Below are 23,431 nucleotides of genomic sequence, written 5' to 3' on the forward strand. Positions count from 1 at the left end.
CTTCTCTTCTCTCTTCTCTCCTCAATCTCTCTCTCCTCTCGTTTTGGAATGAGGAAGGTAGTTTTCGTTTTTTCTCTGTTCAGTTGTGAAGTAGTGTTGATATTATTGATAGTATGCCTGTGTAAACAACTCCATAACTTAAAGATAACAACTGTAACAACAATAATAACCAATAAAAAGTGTACGTGAGAAAGGGAATAGTGGCCAATTGCCTCGCTTGGTTGCAAGAGTCCTAAGGTCCACACCATTCCTCTTATAACCATTAACACCTTAAAGTATCTACGGGTCCGTGCTGGCATAGACCACTAATTTGAACCACCACACCAACACCTAAACCTAGGTGCAATCTTTGCATCCTGAAATTGAGTTCAGAAGTCCACGCCAGGCCTCCTATATACGTATATCACAGCATTATCACGCCCCCGAGTCGCTGTTCCAGACACAATAGCGCCCCCCCCCCTCCTACTGGCAAAAGCAAAAGACTTAATAAAATTGATACCCCCCTCTTTTTAGGCAATTTTTTAAAATTAATTTTTGAAGCAAAAACAGCCTAAATAAAACAGGAAAAAATCTCAAAAATATTATGCAAAAATTTATATATTTTTTTAAACAATTTATGTTACATTCATTAAAATTAATATAAATATTTGATCTCATGACTGTCTACGAATAAGGATTGCTAATAAAATATAATACAAAATACATTGCCAAGTTGAGGTCGAAAATATAACTAATAATAATAATACTATTAATAATGATAATGTAACATATGCACCAGCGTAGCGAAGGACACCACGCAGAAGCCTCCTTAGGCAGGACTCTCGCCTTTCGTCCTGTTCCCCGACCTCCTCCTGACTTACTGAGGCCATGAGGGAGTTTCCGAAGTGCTCGTTTGCATAGCATTAGAAGTGGCGTTATGGAAGTGCAAAGCACTAATTAGGATTAATCTGTCGCTCCTTTGTAAAAACCCCTCTGGAGGATTTTCTTCTTTTGGTAAGATTATCTCTCCTGGTCGTTGGGTTTTACCCTTCCGTGGGTATAAGGGCGCCTTTGGTTATAATGGCTTGGCTTGTTAGCAAGAAAAAGGAGATGCGTAAACTTATATGGCTAATAGAATGAGTGTTCTAATTTGCTTTATATATACATATATATAAACACACACATATTATATATATCATTGTTATTTGATTTGCATTGGGGTACATACGTGTTAATTCTTGACTGTAAATAGATTCTGATTGTATTAGTCCTGCTGTCTACTTTCATAGGTTGAATACTCTTGTTGGATTTATGCCAACGAAATCACTAAGTTCTTCTGAGAGAGAGAGAGAGAGAGAGAGAGAGAGAGAGAGAGAGAGAGAGAAGCAATCGGCATCTCTTGGTCATTCCCTCGCAAAATAAACCTCATAGAAAATATTGAATAATTGGCCGCCACACCGAAGTTGCTTCAGCAAAAACCATCACCCAGGATTCGCGCGCACAATGCACAAGGCTTTCACGGCACAAAAGACTAGTTTTGCCTAATTTGCGTAGCAATGAAGTGTTATTCAACCGCCCCCCTCCCCATCCCTTCCCTATCCCCAACCCCTCCCACCACCCCTGGACACAACAGACAACAAATTATTATTATTATAAGATTTAATAATCATTTACATCTGGGGGTCTTTTCTTACGAGTCATAATTCAGCACAAAAGAGTTCCCAACTGACCCTCTTAAGTGTTCCAAGGAGAATAAACTCCAGTCTCTCTCTCTCTCTCTCTCTCTCTCTCTCTCTCTCTCTCTCTCTCTTTTGTGGGTGGCTGCTGAAACTTTTTTTTGGGTGTTCGACGTCATGTCTCGTGGACCCAAATGATTTTGGTTACATCTGAAAACCGGGTAAATGATTCGAATTTTGCTTAGTTTAACTTTTTGGTCTTTTGCGTCTCACCTTGAACATTCTTTGGTGTATATTCTGTATGGGAGACTGCCTGCAGTGTGCCTTCTTCGGTATACTATAGACTACTAAAAGCTTTCTGCAATGAATATTTGATACCCTTGTGCTGTGCCTTCTGATTAGTAACATCAGAACTATTTCATTGACTTTAGATCGATTAAACCTGTTAGCACTCACACCAGACTCCTACGGCTGCTAGCAAGCTTCAGCAAATGATCGTTGGTGGTCTCCTATTCAAGTACTGGTCAGACCTAGCTTTACCTTTAAATTAATCGAGAGACTACTGTCTATACCCAGAGACATTACGGGCTGCAGAATAGCAAGAGCCCGTGCCATCATAAGGCTGGCTTAATCTAACGACGACCCAGTGGCTTTATTTCATTCATCGTGAATCCAGCTTTGTTGCAAACTTGATATGGTCTGTTATTCAAGTAGTCACCCATCCAAGTACTGGCCAGACCCTGTTTTATTCAGCTTCACTGACCAGCGAACCAGCTGTGCAGTGAACGTGTTCACCCATCCAAGTACTGACCAGACCTAGTTTTATTCATCTTCAGTGACCAGTTATCCAGCAGTGCAGTGAGTGTGTTCACCCATCCAAGCTCTGACCAGACTCAGTTTTACTCAACTGACCGAAAGACAAGCCGTGCAGTGACCGTGTTCACCCATCCAAGCGCTGACCAGACTCTATTTTACTCCGTTTTATTCATCGAGAGACCAAATAAAAAATAAATAAGGTACTTTATTCACCTAGTGCATAGCGTTATTTTTGAAGCTGGGCAACATCTTCATATTGTTATTCATTGAGAATTCGACGCAGCTTTTCGCGGGATCTTCCGAAGGTCCGAGGCAGGCAGTGTTTAGCCCTAAAGGCGTCTAATAATAGTGTCAACTCATTTAAAGCTCTCTAGATTTGAGGGTGTGTGTGTGTATGTATGAATATGTGTGTCTTGTTTGTGTGTTGGTATGCATTGCACGTATGTTGATGAAAGTGGTTTTTATAGGATCTCCCGTTGTTTAAAAAATTACATTGCATTTAGTACGATTTGAAATAATGTTTTTTTTAGTTTTTTATATATTTTTGTGCATAAAAGTAGTATAAATAAACTGAACTTTCTGGGCGACTTAATGTATCTATGTAAACTCTCGCGACTAAATTACACGTTAGGGTGTGGGTCTAGCACCTTCATCAAAAAATTCCCAGAAACTTGCAGCAGACATTAGGAAGTACGGTTTGAGTGGCCGTGGGTCACAGTGAGGCCTCTTATGGGCGTTTATTTTTTCACATTCCGTCCTGCAAGTGTTTACGTTCGACTTCCTGAGGACGCATGGGTCTGCCCCCTTTCTTTTACTCCACATCCTAATATATTCCCACTCATTACACTTAAGCCTATATGATGATCAAGGAAGGCAAATAGTTTGTGCTTCTCAATACTTTTTTTTTATTTAAAATTGAGATTTTGTTTTGCGAAATTCCTTTGCATGCACTTATTTCCATATCTATCTGTCTGTCTATATATATATATATATATATATATATATATATATATATATATATATGTATATATTTTATACACACACATACATACATATATATATAGATATATATATATATATATATATATATATATATATATATATGTATATATTTATACACACACACACATATATATATATATATACTATATATATATGTGTGTGTGTGTGTGTGTGTGTATATATATGAGTAATTTGATCACGAGTATATAAAACGTGATGCTATGTATAAATAATGGTTTTTTGCCACGAAAGAAAAATGAAAAGCGAGATAGCCGAGTACTTTCGGTCCTGTTCGGACCCTTTACTGCCTTCAGTAAAGGGTCTGAACAGGACCGAAAGTACTCGGCTATCTCGCTTTTTCATTTTTTCCTTCGTGGCAAAAAACCTTTTATATATATATATATATATATATATATCTATATATATATATATATATAAATATATATATATATATATATATATATATATATATTATGTACAACAAATGCAATATAAATGAATTTATTAGGTATGGGAAAGCGACTGCTTCTTAATGTTACTCCCCAAACCACCCACTAAACTTTGATCAGAAACACCATTTTCCTAAAATGGTCGATGCACACACACACACACCACCACCACCAGGAGGCATTCCGCACGGCCGTAGTAAGCCTTGAATTCAGCGCGGCGCCCTCCAAAGCTACGCTGCAGCATCTTAATCAAAGGGTGACCGACACAGCTTATCTCCACATAAATTGTTCTCTAAGTGAGGCTGCGAGAGAGATGGAAGAGGTGGCGGTGGTGCTCCAGCCTCGCTACAAAGGCCTGCTGCTGCAGAGGAGGAGGAGGAGGAGGAGGAGGAGGAGAAGGAGGAGGAGGAGAGCGGATATTAAAAAGAGATTGCGCTGTGGGGATAGGAGAGAAAGATTGGTATAAATGGGATGGTAATGGGATGGGAGAAAAAGGGAATGGGTGGATGGGTGGGTGGGTGGTAGCTCGTTCCCCGAAGAGATGGGCCGATGCTGTATAGGTTGAAAACGGGTGTGGGAAGGGAGTGGGTGTGGGTGGGTGGCGTGGCTTGAGATAGAGGGTTGAGAGATGTGATTTTATGGAAGAACAATTTTATTTTATTTATTTAATTTATATTTTCACTTTATTTTATTTTATATATCTACTTATTTATTTTTACATATTTATTATTTTTTTTTTTTTTTTTGAGGCTGTGGTTGGTGGCATGAATTGGATAAAAATTGTATATTTGAGACGGAAACACCTTTACATTATTTTCTTATAAAGACCAGTGTTTTATGCTTATAACAAGAAACTTTGTATATTTCTTCCTACATTTTCTTTTATTATGGTCTTATCCTTTGTTTTTTGTTTCATTTAACATCTTTGTTAATGGTATTACAATCAATGTAAATGGCAATGCAGAGGGTATATAAATAAAAGTGTCTTTATTATTATTGGATGAAGTGGCGTCACTCCCGAAGGTTTCGAAAGGAACTGGTCTAAATTCTGATTTATAATTTTATACTGATAGATAAAAGAATATCTTAAACCTAAAATTATCACCGGAATCCTTAATGCACATGTCGTGTACTTGTCTTTACTGGGTCAGGACATCACATTTCAGTATTCCAGCTCAGTAATTTGGCACTTAGAATTGTTCCCATATAATATGATAATTCTAGAACTAATATTTACATCTGAAATGTTTACGAGTATAAAGTGTAACAACCCCTATGATAAAAACAGTAAAAGTTAATCATTAAAATTATGTTCATGACATTGAGGTACATTGTTGTACAGTAATCGCAATATGGAGGAACACGGTTTCATTTCCAGCGTTAAATCAGCTCTTCCCGGCTTCAGAGAGACTATATATTCTACGCATCTTTTGCTGTTAATAAGTTCTGCAAATATTTAGGAATTTTGTGCATTCCCCTATTTCGCGTTGTGGTGAAGACTGTCTACGTAACAGTGACCTTTAGTTTTCTGCGTCTACAAATTGTTATGATGACCTTTGTGGTTGAATATATTCTGGTATTGCGCTAGTGTCATAGCTTGTACACACACACACACACACACACACACACACACACACACACACACACCTACCTTCAGTTTTCTTCGTCTACAAATTGTTATGATGATCTTCGTCGTTGAATATATTTTAATATTGCGCTGGTGTCAAAGCTTGTGCACACACACTCACACACATGTGCATACGACTGACACAAGAATGCGTTGTGATCTACATAATACCCAGAAAACGGTAAGGGAAGAGAAAGAAAAATCTGGGTCTCCTTTTCACGTTTAACACACAAAAAAATATATGGTTTTTACGACCTTGGAATTGCATTTGCTGTGGTTATTATATCGGCTTGGCCTAAGTTGGAAGGCGGGCAAGGCCACAAATAAAAGCTTATTACAGCTGGTTTTTATGGTATCCGTAAGATTTTTTTTAAATAATTTTTTATACTCTGTAAAAATGTAGTTGTACTTGTATGTCTAAGCAGCTGTTTTTATTTTCGAAGAAGTTTTTAAACTTCAGTTTAAGATTAAAAAGAACTTAGAGATAACAAAAAAGGAAATTATCTAAAGTTTTAAAAGTATAAAGAACTAAAAATATAATTATAATGGTAATTAATATAATAATAATAATAATAATAATAATAATAATTTTTTTTTTTTTTTAGCTTTATCACAGTCCTCCAATTCGAATGGGTGGTATTTATAGTGTGGGTTCCGGGTTTGCATCCTGCCTCCTTAGGAGTCCATCACTTTTCTTACTATGTGTGCCGTTTCTAGGATCACACTCTTCTGCATGAGTCCTGGAGCTACTTCAGCCTCTAGTTTTTTTCTAGATTCATTTTCAGGGATCTTGGGATCGTGCCTAGTGCTCCTATGATTATGGGTACGATTTCCACTGGCATATCCCATGTCCTTCTTATTTCTATTTTCAGATCTTGATACTTATCCATTTTTTCCCTCTCTTTCTCTTCAACTCTGGTGTCCCATGGTATTGCGACATCATGAGTGATACTTTCTTCTTGATTTGTCAATCAACGTCACGTCTGGTCTATTTGCACGTATCACCCTATCCGTTTCTGATACCATAGTCCCAGAGGATCTTTGCGTGATCGTTTTCTATCACTCCTTCAGGTTGGTGCTCGTACCACTTATTACTGCAAGGTAGCTGATGTTTCTTGCACAGGCTCCAGTGGAGGGCTTTTGCCACTGAATCATGCCTCTTTTTGTACTGGTTCTGTGCAAGTGCCGGGCATTCACTTGCTATGTGGTTTATGGTTTCATTTTTCGTATTGCACTTCCTACATATGGGAGAGATGTTATTTCCGTCTATCGTTCTTTGAACATATCTGGTTCTTAGGGCCTGATCTTGTGCCGCTGTTATCATTCCTTCAGTTTCCTTCTTTAGCTCTCCCCTCTGTAGCCATTGCCAATTATCATCGCTGGCTAGTTCTTTAGTCTGTCTCATGTATTGTCCGTGCATTGGTTTGTTGTGCCAGTCCTCTGTTCTGTCTGTCTTTCTCCTGTCTCTGTATATTTCTGGGTCTTCGTCTACTTTTATTAGTCCTTCTTCCCATGCACTCTTTAGCCACTCGTCTTCACTGGTTTTCAGATATTGCCCCAGTGCTCTGTTCTCAATGTTGACGCAGTCCTCTATACTTAGTAGTCCTCTCCCTCCTTCCTTTCGTGTTATGTATAGTCTGTCCGTATTTGCTCTTGGGTGTAGTGCTTTGTGTATTGTCATATGTTTCCTGGTTTTCTGATCTATGCTGCGGAGTTCTGCCTTCGTCCATTCCACTATTCCTGCGCTGTATCTGATTACTGGCACTGCCCATGTGTTTATGGCTTTTATCATATTTCCGGCGTTGAGTTCTGACTTGAGTATCGCCTTGAGTTTCTGATTTGTGTCCAATATAAAACTCATGTAAAAAAAAAATTTTTTTTATTATTATTATTATTATTATTATTATTATTATTATTATTATTATTATTATTATTATTAATAATAAATAACAAAAAATTAAGAAAATTCTATAGAGTTTTAAAAGTAGAAGGAACGATAGAAATAATAATGATAATAATTATTATTGTTATTATTATTATCTGCACAATAATGAAAATATGGTTGATTTGTTAAAATTTACATTTACTTACTTTTTTCTTATGTCAGTCATTGCGGGCTTTTATTTTGCGGAACTTATGAAGATTTTCTATCCAGTTTTTGTAGCAATGTCGTGCACTGAAAATTGTACGGAAAAGGTTCACATAATTCTTGCTACATTTTGGTGGTCTAAGAAGCGATAAGACAGCGTGTTTTTGTAAAAGTTCTCAAATCGAACCGTTTTCTCTTTGCTAACAGTGCAGAGACAAATTAGGAATAAGTTGTGACATGTAATTATTGCAACGTTGCATCTTTGCAGCGTCCCTTCGGTCCCTAGCTGAAACCTCTCTCATTCCTTTTACTGTACCTCCGTTCATATTATCTTCCTTCCTTCTGAATTTCCAACCTCTCTAACAATTGTTTGAAAGTGCAGTTGCGAGGTTTAACTCCAGCTACATCTTTCAAACCACATTACTATCAATTTCCCTTTCAACGCTGAATGACCTCATAGGTCCCAGCTGTGTTATTTTCTGATTTGTGTCCAATATAAAACTCATGTAAATTTTTTTTTTTTTTCAATATAAAACACTTAACCATAATTCGTAGCATACTGGCCAGTCACATACATCAAATATTTTTCCGAGTTGTTTTCCAAAAGTTCTCAAAATATTATTTTCGGTGGCGCCACGTCCCCCGTATTCTCGTTAAGGGGAAGAATAGAAGTGGTTTGGGGAGAAGGTACAGGAGACATAATAGACGGTAATGGGAAATTGATTGGCCCAAACTTTCTCATCATCGCCAATAATACACAGCAAATATTGCCCCCCCCCCCCCCCCCCCCCCCCCCCAACCTCTCTCTCTCTCTCCTCTCTCTCTCTCTCTCCTCTCTCTCTTCGTCTCCCTCTTCTGTCAATCTCTCTCTTCTCTCTCTGTACGTCGTTGCAGGAAAAAGATGGATGTTTTTATGAGGTCTTCCATCTCTTATTTCTTATAATATGAGTTATTATAATCTATATAAGCCCATTCAGCTATTTGATAGTCGTTCAGGCTTGTGGCGTGCGAATGTTTTATGATTTCAAATTATATGATATATTCTAATTTATATGTTAGTTACTCTTAAGTCACCGTTAGCGGGAAGAAAATGGGTATTATGTGTATTCATAGAAAACGAATAATGACTGATAAACTAAGATAATGTATGGTCATTGATTGGTTGTAAACTTGAGTAAGTTTAGTCGTTACAGTCGTAATAACCATATGTTCTGTATTCTAGTGGAACCGTCAGGTAACAAACTTTGGTAAAATCCGTAAGAACGCCTCATAGTTATGTATCTAATGTTTTACTCCACATTTCTCTCTATTAGTGGCAAAGTACTAATAGAAATTGTGCCTATCATTTAACCTAAAATAACCCCTTCATTATCTAAGAATTATGGAAGAGCAAAGATTTTTGGTGGAGCACAAACATATTCGGGTGAATAGAACCAGTTGCGTTGATTAGATATCCTCAGTGTGCAAGGGAAGTAGCTACGAAAATGAACTATTCGTGTGTGCAAAAGTATGAACAGTAGCTGTAATGTCTTGATTTTTGTCCTCCACAGGTCACTTCTTAGGCAATCACACCGTCTTAGACGTAGTAAGGGCCAGCGGTCTCACCGTCCACCACGTAGCTCCTGATACCAGAATAAAAAGGTCAGTTTGTGTGATTTGGTTTATTTAGGCGAATAAGTCAGTTATTTGTGTTATTCTCATCTGCAGTGAATTATTTTTCCTCTTTTTATTGGATAATAATTACAGATAACGTCAATGCTTACAGATTTTCTTATTTAAAACAATGTTCAGATTTAGAGAGCCGGGTCAGCTACTACCCTCAACCAAGTATGCCTTGTCCTTCGAAAAATAAATACTATGAGTAACGTGTATAGTAACTTCCAGAAGCTTTAAGATTAACGAGAGGTAAATTAAACATACAGTATATCAAATATCAAAATTGTATCAAAGGACATAGCAAAACAGATAAAAGAAGTCATACAAAATTATTTATAGACCATTAAATTATTCCATATATTTTGTTGAACAGCGGCCTGGTGTGAGGTAGATAAGGGAGGTTGTTGCTTTACTTCGTGATCACCGGTTGTAGGGCGAAGGTTGTAACATTTACAAACTTTCATCCTACTTGTTATGACTTAATAAGTCTTTGGTCGTCACCCTACTTCGTCGTACACTTATCTTACAGTCTGTCCATTTTTTTTTATTGTATAGTACTATTTTTTATCATATAGTACTATATCCTCGTATCATTAGTGCAAAGAATTTTGGGTGCAATGTAGATATGTATACAGTATTCTTACGTGATGTATGAGTTGTCATTTATTTCTGTTGTTCTTGTTATTACTAATTCCTGTTATTTTCTTCCCGCAGACACAAACGTCGAAGAGGACACAGAGGGGGTATCGTCCCTGAGCCGTCGGTGTTGAAGGACTTCCTCACCACCAACACCTTAGAGGCTCAGCACCAACACGACCCTGCCTTTGCCAAGTAAAAGCCTTTGTTCCACGGCTGAAATTAAACGAAACAAGCACCGTTTCCGTTAGCATATTTCCATGAGCTGTTCGAGTTAGCTGTTTCATAGAGCAAGTTGTGGAAGAACCAATAACTAGTTCACACGAACAAAGTTAATTTGGACAAAACTAGATCCCAAAATATTGCAATGCTCTTCACTGACTACAGAAATACTATGATAGCGCGCATAGCTGCATCGATTCTTGCTATCTCTGAAAATACTGCCTTCAGCTACAGGGCTACGTAATTTTCTACATACGTAGATGTTTCTTCAGCTTTTTTTTTTTTTTTTAATACAATGGATGTTTGGGATTCCACAAGACAAGATTCTCCCTTATATTTTTCTATTAAGGAGGTTTCCGTTTCAGTTGTCACATACAATAGTTAACCCTTCATTATGTTATCTCTCTATAATAACGTTTTCTTTAGCTATTTCGTCTAGCAAAGTCCATTACGTTAAGCAGTGATTAGTGGAACTGAATCAGCGTTTGTTCGACGGGACTGAGTGTTCACTAAACAAGGACAGAGGGAAACGCTGCTTGTTGCATGTATTTATTGCTTTAGGAGAAACCATTTACCTATATATATATATATATATATATATATATATATATATATATATATATATATATATATATACTATATATATATATATATATATATATATATATATATATATATATATATATATATAATATATATATATATATATATATATATATATATATATATATATATATATATATATATAAAGGTTTAAGCCACGAAGGAAAAATAAACAACGGAGTTTCCGCAAAATCTTTCGACGTTCAACGTCCTTTACTTAGCAGATAAACTGACTTACATGAGGAATTGACAGTACAGGAAAGCTCGTATAACTGACAGATAGGGATCATAAGGAGATTATTACCTAGAATCCGGCACACCTGGAGAAAGAGTAACCTTTCCAAAAAAGCATAAACATGGGTACAATGTAGATGAAAATGGCCCCAGGGAAAGCAACAACATAATATATAAAATTCCATGTATGGACTGCCCTTCTTTTTATCTTGGATAGTCGAACAAGGACTTAGAAGTAAGATTAAGCCAGCATAAATATTCTGTAAAAACTGGGCAAACATCTAATGCAATACTCATTCATTTAAGTGAAAACAACCTCCGAATAAATTGGATTGGTAGTTCAGTAATTGCAAGGTCAAAAGATGTCTTATCACGAAATCTTTTAGAATCTGTTATAATACAACTTACTTCACATTGGAATTTTAATATCAGTCGTGGCCTGTTTCATTTAGACCCTTGCATTTGTAACATGTTTTAGAATGACCTCAAAGATATAATTACAGAGCCTTAGAGATATCTTCGTTGCATTTGTATGTTTAATATGTATTGTGAATAAGTTTTTGTTTACCAAAGTTCTGAATAGCTGCCATCCTATATTATCCTTTAATTGTCTTGTCCTTGTGTCTGAGCAGATTGACTTAATCTTTTTGTTTTTTAAATATTGTACCCATGTTTATGCTTGTTTGGAAAGGTTACTCTTTCTCCAGTTGTGCAGGATTCTAGGTACCAATCTCCTTATAATCCCTATCTGTCAGTTATACGAGCTTTCCTGTACTGTCAATTCTTCATGTAAGTCAGTTTATCTGCTAAGTAAAGGACGTTGAACGTCGAAAGATCTTGCGGTAACCCCTTTGTTTATTTTTCCTTCGTGGCTTATACCTTTATTTATGGATTTATCACGTTCCAAACTTTCGTGATTCAGGTATACATACTATATATATATATATATATATATATATATATATATATATGTGTGTGGTGTGTGTGTGTGTGTGTTGTGTGTGTGTGTGTGTGTGTGTGTGTGTGTGTGTGTGTGTGTGTACCTGAATCACGAAAGTTTGGAACGTGGTAAATCCATAAATAAAGGTATAAGCCACGAAGGAAAAATAAACAAATTAAATACTACTTCACTATCCCTGAAACTTGAATGCTATATATATATATATATATATATATATATATATATATATATATATATATATATATATATAATATATATAGCATTCAAGTTTCAAGGGATAGTGAAGTAGTATTTAATTTCAAAAGATTTTTTTCCCCAGTATGTGAAAAGTGAATCAGAAATGAAAGACTAAAACAAGTGGTTTGCGTTTGAATTTATATGAGAGGACATACGTAATTTCTATTTAATTACAATCTTAGTGTATATTACGAGTGATTTTATATTTACATATTTTTTTTTTTTTTCTTCTTCAGGTTTTTGTCTGAGCAAGGAAGGCGCAGAGGCCCAGCGACAACCAGCGAACCGTCCAGGAAACACGCTCACTTCAATGACCTTTGGGTCAGGATAGACACTGACCTCCCACAGTAAGCCATGCTTTTTTTATTTTATTCTTTTTAGGGGGGAGGGGGGGTTGGTGGGAGTTTGGAGCCTAGTGCCGGAAGTTATAAGTATTTTTTCGGTAGTAGTAAGTTTGGCTTCCAAAATCTAGTCCCAGTTTCTAAATTCGTTGGGTCTCAAAAGTCATCGATTTGGTTTCGAAAACGATTGAGTTCGGTTTCGAAAGCCTCGAGGTGTGTTTTGGTGGTCAGAAGCTTGGTTTCGAAAGCTGAAAATTTGTTGTGGAGAATCTTACAGATCATTTAACAAATCGGAAGGTATGTCCCGAAAATCGATAAGTTTGATTCAGATCTGTGGTTCCCAGCGTGGGACGCACCCGGGGGGTTAATTCGATTTTTAAGGGGGCCAGTTCGAGAATGTTTAAACTAAGTTAATGGTCTTTTAGGCTTCCTCCACTTGAATATAAGAACTCTAGTATATCATCACAGGGGGCATCGGGATTTTAGACGAGACTAGGTGGGACACGACAAAAAAAAATGTTTGGGAACTACTGATTTAGATAGTTTTAAATATGGTTTAGGAATTTTTATTGTGTCTTGTGACCTGAAGCAATTCAGTTGAAACATGAAATTACAATTATATATTTGTATTTTTATATGATTCCTCCCATTTATTAGAAAATAACGAAGCAAAAGTAATTTTTCGTAAGGACGAATTCTATTCATCTCGGGCCTGATTATGATTCATTAGCTCTTGCACCTGACAGCTAGGATCGTTGAAATCCTGGTAGAGGTCGCTTTTAGTGTATAAACTCTCGTGGCAGGTATGTATATATATATATATATATATATATATATATATATATATATATATATATATATATATATATATATACATATATATATTTTTTTTTTTATTAGAAAACTGATGTATTACCTCGTCCAAAGAACATTAAAACTTAAAGCTAGGAAAGAAATATGTGCTCGAGTATACCCAAACCAAAACTCACGAGATGAAAGTACAGTAATTTAAATCATGTCATTGCAAATCAGTTGACACAATCTTCTTCCTTCCGTCTACAGAACGTACGACCAGCACACCTCGTCTTACCCCGAGGACACGACGAGTATCCCAGCCGACTCCAGGGACGCAGAATTGGTAAGGGAGTCCCTGAGGGTATGGTACGGCCTCCCCATCAGGAACCAGGCATCCTCTGCCCTCCTGCTGAAGTGGCAGACCGCGACGTTGCTACTTCCTCTCCTGTGCTCCATTTTGCTCCAGTGGAGGCTGACTCTCTCATCTTCCTCGTACTTCGTTGCAAGGTAGGTGAGAGGAAACTGCCAACTTCGAGTGAGGGGCGTGCCATTTCAGTCAAAGGGGAAGGGGAATTTAGCTGTAGGGGCAGGGAAACAGGCTTTGGAAAAGTAAAGGAAGATGAACTGAGATGTAGAGGAGGTAGAAAAAATGCAACTTTATTTATTCATACTTTATTACTTATTTAAGACCATTATTTGGTTGAGAAGGAGTAGGAGATTGGAGAATTCATATGGCTAGTGAAAGCCATATGTGCTGAATATAAATAACGTTAGATATGCGTATTTATGCAAATGTTTGTATAAAGAGCACTTTCGTGATGCAAGTAGAAGAAATGTTTGCATGCACTGTAAACCCATGATGTATTTCCAATTATCCTGCCTTTTGACTCCTTAAATTCTTCTTAAATAAATTTGTAATATCAGATAACAAAATCTATAATTCACCACTTCTGCCAAGCAACATCAATACCATTTTCACTGGGGGTAATGGTACAAGATTTTCTAAGTTACCGGATCATATTGCAATCGTAGCTTATCTGCAGAGGGACATGCATTGAAGAGCTGTACTTGAAAGCAACTCATCAGTAGCAAAGCATTGGGCTTGTACATCACATCTATTTTTTCCTGTCTATTTCAGATCAAGCGCGACAAGGTGATGACGACGCACTTCGAAGGGTGACCTCGAAAGTAAGAATTCGCACTCGGAGCGTCAAGTTTTAACAGCATCTACGTCTTACTGAAAGGATCTGCGCAGCAAGTGAATACGCCGTGAACTTTGAACTGAAAGTGACTTCAGACATTGTTGCAAGTGTTTGTAAAAGTCACGCACAAAAAAATGTGGAGTCTCTCTCTCTTTCTCTTGCTTCGCGAATTGATGAGGAATTTTGAGGAATATTAGAATTTTCACGTGCATGTTGATAATGACAGAGTAAGTTTGTCCTTTTATTTTTTGTACCAGAATGATATATCTCATTACAAGCACGGTTTTCGACGTGAAAGGACATTAAAGGCAGTGAACTGAATTTAATTTTCAACTCGTTTATACTATATATATTTATATATATATATATATATATATAGATATTATATATATATATATATATATATATATATATATATATATATATAATGCAGATAGTATATTCTTCATAGATGTTCAATATATGCCTTGTGAATAATATGCAAACCGTGTCATTGGTAACTCTCCGATGGAAAAGTTTTTTCTGGTTGTGTTCCCTTTGTATTATTATTATTATTATTATTATTAATTGTTATATTATTATTATTATTATGATTATTATTATTATTATTATTATTATTATTATATTATTTTATTATTATTATTATTATTATTATTATTATTATTATTCTTATTATTATTATTATTATTATTAATGCCAACTTCATCATCAAGGGACGCTAAGATGCAAGAGGTTATTCTGGTCCGTCCTTACTGACTCATGGTAGGAAATGAATAAAAAAGAAAAAAAAGAAAAAAAAATCTATGTATAAACGTGACGTGGCCGAGGCTAACATTTTCATAAACTTAAGTTTTATATCCTTGTGTCTTCTATATGATAAACTCTTGTGTAAGTGTATTTGTACCTCTTTTTGATGTTTCTCTGCAGTTAATTTAATCAGTATGGCGCAATTCTGTAAATTACAGCTGCTGTTCTCGTTCTATATGCTCTTGTGTGAAATATTACAATTACTCCAGCAACAGAAGTGATAGTTCATACCTGAAATTTTTGTTTTACACAAATTTTCAGCTGATCACGATTGACGTTTTTATTTTTTTCAGCCGCCAGGCTATGGATTCCTCGTAATACGTTCGTCTAATAGTTCTATTTGTAGTAGGCGTATGATTCAATTTCGCCAAGTAATGGCCCTTCCTTGTTTTGGTTTGACCTTCAGGGCTCGGGTCATTTAGTCTGGTATCAGACTGCAGCCTCGTCAAACTTTGTGTAAATTAATCCGCGATATGATCATTCGTAACGTGTATGTTTGTGTAGAATAGAATTCCTGTGTGTTAGAAAAAGAAGAGCGAATGAAAGTTTGCAATAGAAAGGTCTCTGGTTAGCGCTCTGTAACTGTTTTCCTTTCAACCAGCTGGGGCCGAAAGAGGTTATCAATCTATCGGACACCAGCCCTTCCATGTATTAAATGAATAAACGTAAATGTAAATGATTGCTTAAAAAAGCAAGGAAACAGACCTGTTATCGAATTTACTTCCTGATGACGGAATTGAACCTAATTGTTATGCTATGTGTAGGGCTGTCCTCTACGCAAGATAAAATTCAGAAAGGATAAATTTCCCGACATATCCAGACAACCAAGTCAACACTATTCACATAGATATTTGCCACTTGCCATTTGTGAGAAAAATCGAAAGTCATTTGGGTTCTCTGGTAATAGTATTGAAATAGTTTTTTAACTGCTGGGAAAATGGCACAAACAAATATTGCTTAGTGTGTTAGTTGTATTTTTAATGTTGCTGACGCAAGGAAATACAAATTTAGTTAATGGATTCAAAGTTACATAATATTGTCAAAGTTACGTGAATTGTTTAGACAAATTGCAAGCAAATAACAGTCACAGACCATCAAAGGAAAATCTATAGTCAGACTCAATTGAGCCGGGAACAGACAGAGCCATTCACTTAAGAGTTCACCGCACGGGTTTTCTAGCGTCGTGTCTTCTTGAAGTCTTCGTGGTATTTCTACAGAAGCAGTCCGCAGGGACTGTAAGGAACGTAACCGTGGATACGACATCCACTAGGGATTGGGGCGTCCAATGTATTTCGCCGTTTTTAGTACTGAACCCTGCGGGCTTAATTACAGTCATCCGAATAAATATTACTTAAAATTCTTGTTCAGTAGGTAAAACTACATAGAAAAACCGCAACTGCCATAGTCTAAAGGGAAAGTGATCAGCTTGACTTAAAATGCCTAATGTGTCTTGTAACCTACCCAGGTAGTTCTACCTACCTAATTTATCAAACCAGTCATTGGTCGTGTAGTAGAATTTTAGTAGGCCTAGCGAAGTTTTGTCTAGGTTTGAATAGGCTAAATCACCAGATACAAATATTTTTTAATGAAAACCCTCCGTATTTTTGTGGTTTATGCATTTTCTACGAAGATTTGTGGGTTAGCCTAAGGAACTCATTTTTAGCCAGTTTTATTCTACAGTCGGGCCTAGGTATGTCAAGCTGGACATTTTTGGACCTGGAGAAAGTATACTGGGTAGGGTAAAAGCAGAAAAAATAATGAATTGCACCAACAGGAATGGTTAAAAATGCGGAAAGCGAAAATAATCGGTCAGAAAACAATAGGCTACACAGTTTACATACATAAGCCAGTGGGTAACAAACGCCAAACATATTGTAGGCCTAGAGCTCAAAAGCTATTGAAAGTACCTTAAAGGGATCATCCTAACCTAAAATAGTCAAATATTGCACACGAGGCCCCAATTGACTGCGCTTTGGCCCCTTTGGACCCAGCAATCTAACGTGAACCAAATGGGACCTTGGTTATGTTTTTTTCTTTAAATTTTATTCAGTAAATTCTTCACAAAAGACTAAACAAATCTCGAACTACAAGCATTTATCTGGAATACATTGCTGTCAGTCTTACAGATATCTTGCGAAATGCTTAGGCTAAACCTCTCTGGTCATGCTACCCAGGCGCCGAAGAAAGATGCATCCCATTCTAATCAGACTTGGTACTAAGAGGTCCCAACTCGGCACTACTACCCTTAATTAACCGAAGTGAGCTAACTGAGCTTACGTTAAAAGTTTCGGACATTGTTTTGAGCAGCTTTGTGTGTGTTCCAAAAAGTCAAGGATGGTAACTTATGCCCATTTCACTAACCGGCCATCTTCCAAAGTTGAACCTAGTATGTGCAGTTGTGAATTGAAGATATTTGCAAATTAATCATATTTTTCAGTTCTTTAGGCTATGGATATTGAGGCTCTTGGGTTTGCATCCATGGGAGATTTTATGTGGAGAGCAAGTAATTAAAATACTTATTCATATTAGTGAGCAAACCATATTATATTTACATTATTTTATTAATTATTTTTGTTTCTGGTTTAAACTTTCATTATCAATTTTTAGCATCCAATTGGCAGAAATTCCTGTTATTCAGCACAAAATTCCAGAATTGTGAATAAGTTTAAAAATATCGTTTTTGCCATAGGATAGTTTCAGTCTGGACGAGAAATCTGGTCCTTTGACTGAATAAGCTACAATACTAAGAAATCATGTTTTTTTTATTGTTTCGCATAACATTATACTTCATGCTACATTAATGAACTTGGTATCATTTTAATGCTAAAGAGTTTAACTTTATATGTTTGAAAATGCCAAAATTTAAGGATCATTTATATCAAAACTAGAAGTTGGCCTTAATAAAAACAAAAAATTTTATTTTATACCAAGTCATGATAAATCGAAGAATAGAGATAATCGATTTCTGTTTATGCTGTACGTGTATGGGGAATTGCTTTTGCAGCTATACTATATATGAAATTCATTACTATTTGACCCACATGAGATACCCCAAAGTACCGTACATTAAAAATATGTAAATGTTTGAGTGTTTTAAGTTTACCAAGCAAAATAATGTTGTTGGTCACTTTTTGAAAAAAAATTCAATAAATAAATATATACTACCAGTCAAAATGAAAACAAGCATTCATACAAGCCATAGTCAAATTTCATAGTTTTGATCCGTTTTACAATTGAGGATAATTTATTAATAAATATACTACTAAAATGGATGACTTATATTCATCATCAGAATTCCAAAGAGGTTAAATAGGTACTATTTGGTTAAATAGGTACTATTTAACCAAATAAATTGGTTTAGTTCCATCAGCCCAGCGGTATTTAAGTCAAATAGCCTATGTGCTCTTACTTTTTGTGTGTGTACGCAAACCCACTTGGGCACTTACCTCCCCATACCATTTTCAACATAGTATATGGTTGTTTAGGGAATCATGTAGCACATCTTGCATTTGCTAATGCTGCCATAATTTTTCCACTTCATGTTGTAATCATTCATCATATGTTTTAATATTTGAGGCATTGTATAACTGGCAGTGGATGTTGTCCTCTTATGGGAACTGTATTGTCCTTTGCTGTATTTTTGTTTTTTTTATGGTAGCTCTCATATCATTCCTCATTTACAAAAGCAATTGGGTTCAACTTGAACTTGTTTTTGTTTTGTTTAAATAGATTCCTCTTTTCTTTATCATTTTTGCCATGTAAAAATGAGTTTGATTCCTGGTTTATGTGCACTCAAAGTTCATTCTAGTAACTTGTTAACATCTTTTCTTCATTACCAGCAGCTTGAATGGGAGAAATCTCTTTGTAAATGGTTATTTCATTACTACAGTGACTAAAAAAATTATATTTCGTATGGAACAAGTAATGGAAATTGAAATAAATTTTAAAATTGTGGATTTATAATGTATTTTATGTCTCTTGTGCTTGAAGTAAGTGCACGTATTAAGATTCAGCGGAAAATTATAATTAATAAGTGTGTATGTGGTACTTAAGTTGGTTTGGTAGCCTCCTTGAATTTTGTGCCAAGTTATGCAAAGTGACTAAAGGACCCGGTATCTATGGTTTTGATAAATGGTACCCAAGTTTGGGGTAAACTTCACTTCTGATATAAGAATAAATGTAAAAAAAATTTTGTTTTTAGTCCCAAGAAAAAGCCCTGTAGGCTGGTTAGTGTAGAAGGGTGTGCTAGCCCTTAAATTGACCTTCCATGTGACTATTTTTGTTTTTATGTGCTAACTGGATGAATACTTTGTCAGAAGTTAATTGATGTGCCTGGTTGAATTTTATCATTCAGAAGACACAAGAATTTTATTGTAATTATCTATGAGGCTAAGAGCCATCTAATATTGCTTGTACAGCATTGATGTGTGGTAGTAAGTCTGCTATAGTACAGAGTAGTAGTTTCAGAGAATTCATTGTACCATAGCCCATTCTAGGCTTTTTGATATTTGTATTGTGTAAATATTGGTTATGATAAGAAGCTAATGAAGTTGTTCATGATTCATGTGTATGTTAAACATGTAGGTTTTGTAATAATTAAATGAACTTTTGAGACTAGAACAGTGGACAAGAATGTCCCAGTTAGTAGTGTAGTCATGACCGTGCCATAGAAATTGATGACTAAGCATTGTGCTTGCAAAATGCACAATAGGTGCCACTTTTCTTATGATATAGAGAACCATTTTTGCAGGGGTTACTGTTCTGTATTTCAGAGTGTGCATAGTTGTAATTTTTGAACTTGTGGATTGTAAATATTTTTACATGTCCTGTATTTTCTAATTGTGACCAGAAAGGATTCGGTTAGGACACTTTGAAGTAAAATGTTAAATGTTTTTTGGCTTTTATGTATACTAGATTATTGAAGGTTCTTCTTGTATATTTGTAGCTTACAGTGGGTTGATAAGTGTACGAGTACTGTAGGATTTTTTCTCAAACATTTGAAAACAGTCTAGATTAGTGAATCGGAATAATTGTAACTATTGTATAGATTCTAAAACTAAATAAATTATCGACTTATTCTTAGTACTGTATTGTAGCAGGAGTAATTAAAATTCTAGAGCGGTTATGAGGAATTTTATAGATGTTTTCAAGTAAATTCAGGTGGTTTAATTGCACTCTTTCAAGTTGTCCAGATTGTAGCTTTGACTTTGATGCATTTTCAGGAAAAATGAGTCTTTCCAAGTTTGTCATAGATTATTTATTTTTCAACAATTACAAAACCAGTTTTATATTAGAAATAATTCTGTTTTATCTCTGTAATGTTTGTGCTGGGAAGGTCACATGATGGTTGACAGTACTCTGTGAAGATGTTTTGAAAGTAACACATGGGTTTTAGGAAATAGCCGGATTATTTTTAAGAAAAACTAATCAAAAGAGAATGTCATAACATTTGCTTCCTTTCCTTAAGAGAATTTGCGTTTAGTTAGTGATCAACAGTAAACTCAGGAATATGCAAGTTGATTTTGACTGGATATATGAATGCAGTGATATTTGATAACAGTACAGTACTTAGCCTTGAAATGATTGTAACTGTATACCTCAGTGTGAACTTGAACTATGATAACAATACAACTTTCACTGTTTGTGAAGGGAGTTTGCATTAAATTAAGAAGTTGATGATGTGGACTGTAAATGTTTGGTTGGATACACTGGTCCTCTGGCATATGAAATTGATGTCTTCTAATTTATTATTGTTTGTTAAATGCATGGCAATTGTTATTTTAAGAGAAAATACCTTATCTCTGTCTCTCTCTGTCTGTCTGTCTCTCTCTACTGAACAGTTCATATTTTAGTGATAGATTCTTTTGTCTGATATGCGTGTCCTTAAGATTTTAAACTTCCCCAAATTTTTCGTTTTATCCAGCATTTTCAGTATCCACATGCAGTTATTTTGAATCTTATATGGATACCTATCTAGGTGTCTGTTAGTAATACATTCATCATATTAGCTTTAATTTTCTAATTTGAAGAAAGTAACTGATAAGCTCATGGGATGCCCAGGGCATTGTGGGAACTACCAAATACCAATAGTCCCTGGATCACACAAATTTTTAAAATTAATTTTACTGGATTTCCAGCTGGCACGTAGAATATCCTAATGTGAAGACCGAAGGTTTGTTAGTTATAAAAAATACAAACTGATTAAAAATTTGTCATATTCTGTACAGTAAATCTAAATTATCACCAAGTACAGTGTGCATATATATAATTATTGCCAAGTATCTTAGCTTATACTACAATAAGGAGAATTCAATGGGTTTCTTTTTTCGGGGGGAAATCCCCCCCCCCCCTTATTTAACCTAACTTCCTATGTAGTCTTCATCAGGTTTCTCCATTACGAGACTGATCATATTACGAAAGTTTTCTCCACTCTTCACATTGTATTTTTGAATTTTCATCTTGTCCAGGTCCTGCTGCATGCGCTCACTAGTTATTTTTGGGCCATCCCACTATTTTTCATGACAGATTAATGATCCCCTTCTCAGTGTTTGTCATTACCATCTTTAAGCTCACATTTTTATTTCAAGCGTGTGGAAACAGTCTCGTAACTTATCATTTTAAATGTGATCTTCCCTATGCATCTTAGCAGAGATTTTTATGCAATTGGATGAAAAACTACTCTTTAAAATTGACAGATGTTTTTGATTCAGGGTAACAGCCACGTTTAGGTGGCTGTTTTTCATAGTCTTCCAGGAATGCACTCTTTTGGTAACTTGACATTTAGTGCATTTATCATTTTTCTCATCCATGGACATTCAACTAATTAAAAAAAGAGCAGTGATTTAAAATGAAATGGTTTTTCAAGGTTCTTCATTAAGGTGGTGAAAAGATCTGTTTTGAATGAATCCTGGTTTCCTGCTATTAATGAACATGGAGAAAATGTTACTCTACTACTATTTAGTAAGAGTATTTTGTTTACAGCATTTTATAGTGTATGTTATTACATTTCTTTTTATGTACTTTAAATTGTTTTACTTGTAAGTTATCTTAAAGATTATATTAGTTCAGAAAAACAAAATAATAATGACACTTATATAGACAGTTCACTTCTATCAGTCTCAGTTTTTATGTAGTCAATGCCATTTAGTTATATTTTTGTTAATACACTTTATTGGGGCATACAAGTCTTTATTTGATTTTATTTCCGAGATAAAAATATACTTGAAAGATTGCTTGGGAGTATTGGAAGATTTACCTTAAGATTGTTTGATAATATCTGATCATGCATCACAAGTCTGTGTTCAAAGCATTTTATTGATAGTTAACCAAGTATGGTGCTGAATTATTGTGCAATACCACCATTTTGTTTAACATTATGTTACAGTATGTCTGGATGGTCTGAGAGTAAATTTTAGGCAGCTTTTCATGTTATGTAATTTAACTATAGCTCCTGATTCACAACTGCTAGCCAGACAAACAGAGGAAATAGAACTCTAAATGGTCATAGTTTTCAAAGAGGGGTTCATTCTTTATCTCAAGCCTCTCTCGAGAAGAGGCACTGTTTTATATGCATGTTAATGCATTGTACAGTAGTTTATATTGCTGAATTGCCAATTTGTAATGTTGGTCAACATAGTGTTTTCTATTATTGTACTTTCATTTCTTAGACAGCATGCAGTGTACAGGAATGTGCTGAATAGATGTATGTCAGTGCAGTTGGTTATACCCCATATTGGGGCAGTGACTGCTGGCTCTAAAATTATATACCTCAGGATTGTCAGGAGTCAGTACCTCAAGTGTGCAGTCACATATTTCCAGTTAAACAAAATAAAAATGTAATTCTGTGTATACTGGGTTTCATTAGACCCATGTGATTAATGAAAAGAGCGCTGTAGCAAATGTTTACAGAAGAGTCACTCCTGACAAAGGTGGTGTGAAAGAGTGAACATGCACTGGGGGTGATGCCATAAAGCTGTAAATGCAATGGATTGATGTGCAATTGAACCTTGAACTAGAATGTGTTGAATATTCTGGTTCTTGCAAACTTTCTTTATAATCCACCAATATTGTGTAAATTACATTGTAATTATTAGTTTCAT

The 23,431-nt window shown here is 35.5% G+C and overlaps 1 protein-coding gene across 1 annotated transcript in view; it reads left to right on the top strand.

Annotated features, from left to right (window-relative positions):
- The window catches only part of LOC135199413 (metalloprotease TIKI1-like), a 549,902-nt gene extending 535,040 nt beyond the window's left edge, over positions 1–14,862 (top strand). The window contains 5 exon segments of the mRNA XM_064227430.1: positions 9,189–9,279; positions 10,009–10,125; positions 12,424–12,534; positions 13,591–13,830; positions 14,462–14,862. Coding sequence (XP_064083500.1) covers positions 9,189–9,279; positions 10,009–10,125; positions 12,424–12,534; positions 13,591–13,830; positions 14,462–14,480 — 578 coding nt within the window. The 3' untranslated portion in view covers positions 14,481–14,862.
- The last annotated feature ends 8,569 nt before the right edge of the window (positions 14,863–23,431 follow it).

The sequence above is a fragment of the Macrobrachium nipponense genome, chromosome 23, assembly GCF_015104395.2.
Source record: "Macrobrachium nipponense isolate FS-2020 chromosome 23, ASM1510439v2, whole genome shotgun sequence".
Lineage (NCBI taxonomy): Eukaryota > Metazoa > Arthropoda > Malacostraca > Decapoda > Palaemonidae > Macrobrachium > Macrobrachium nipponense.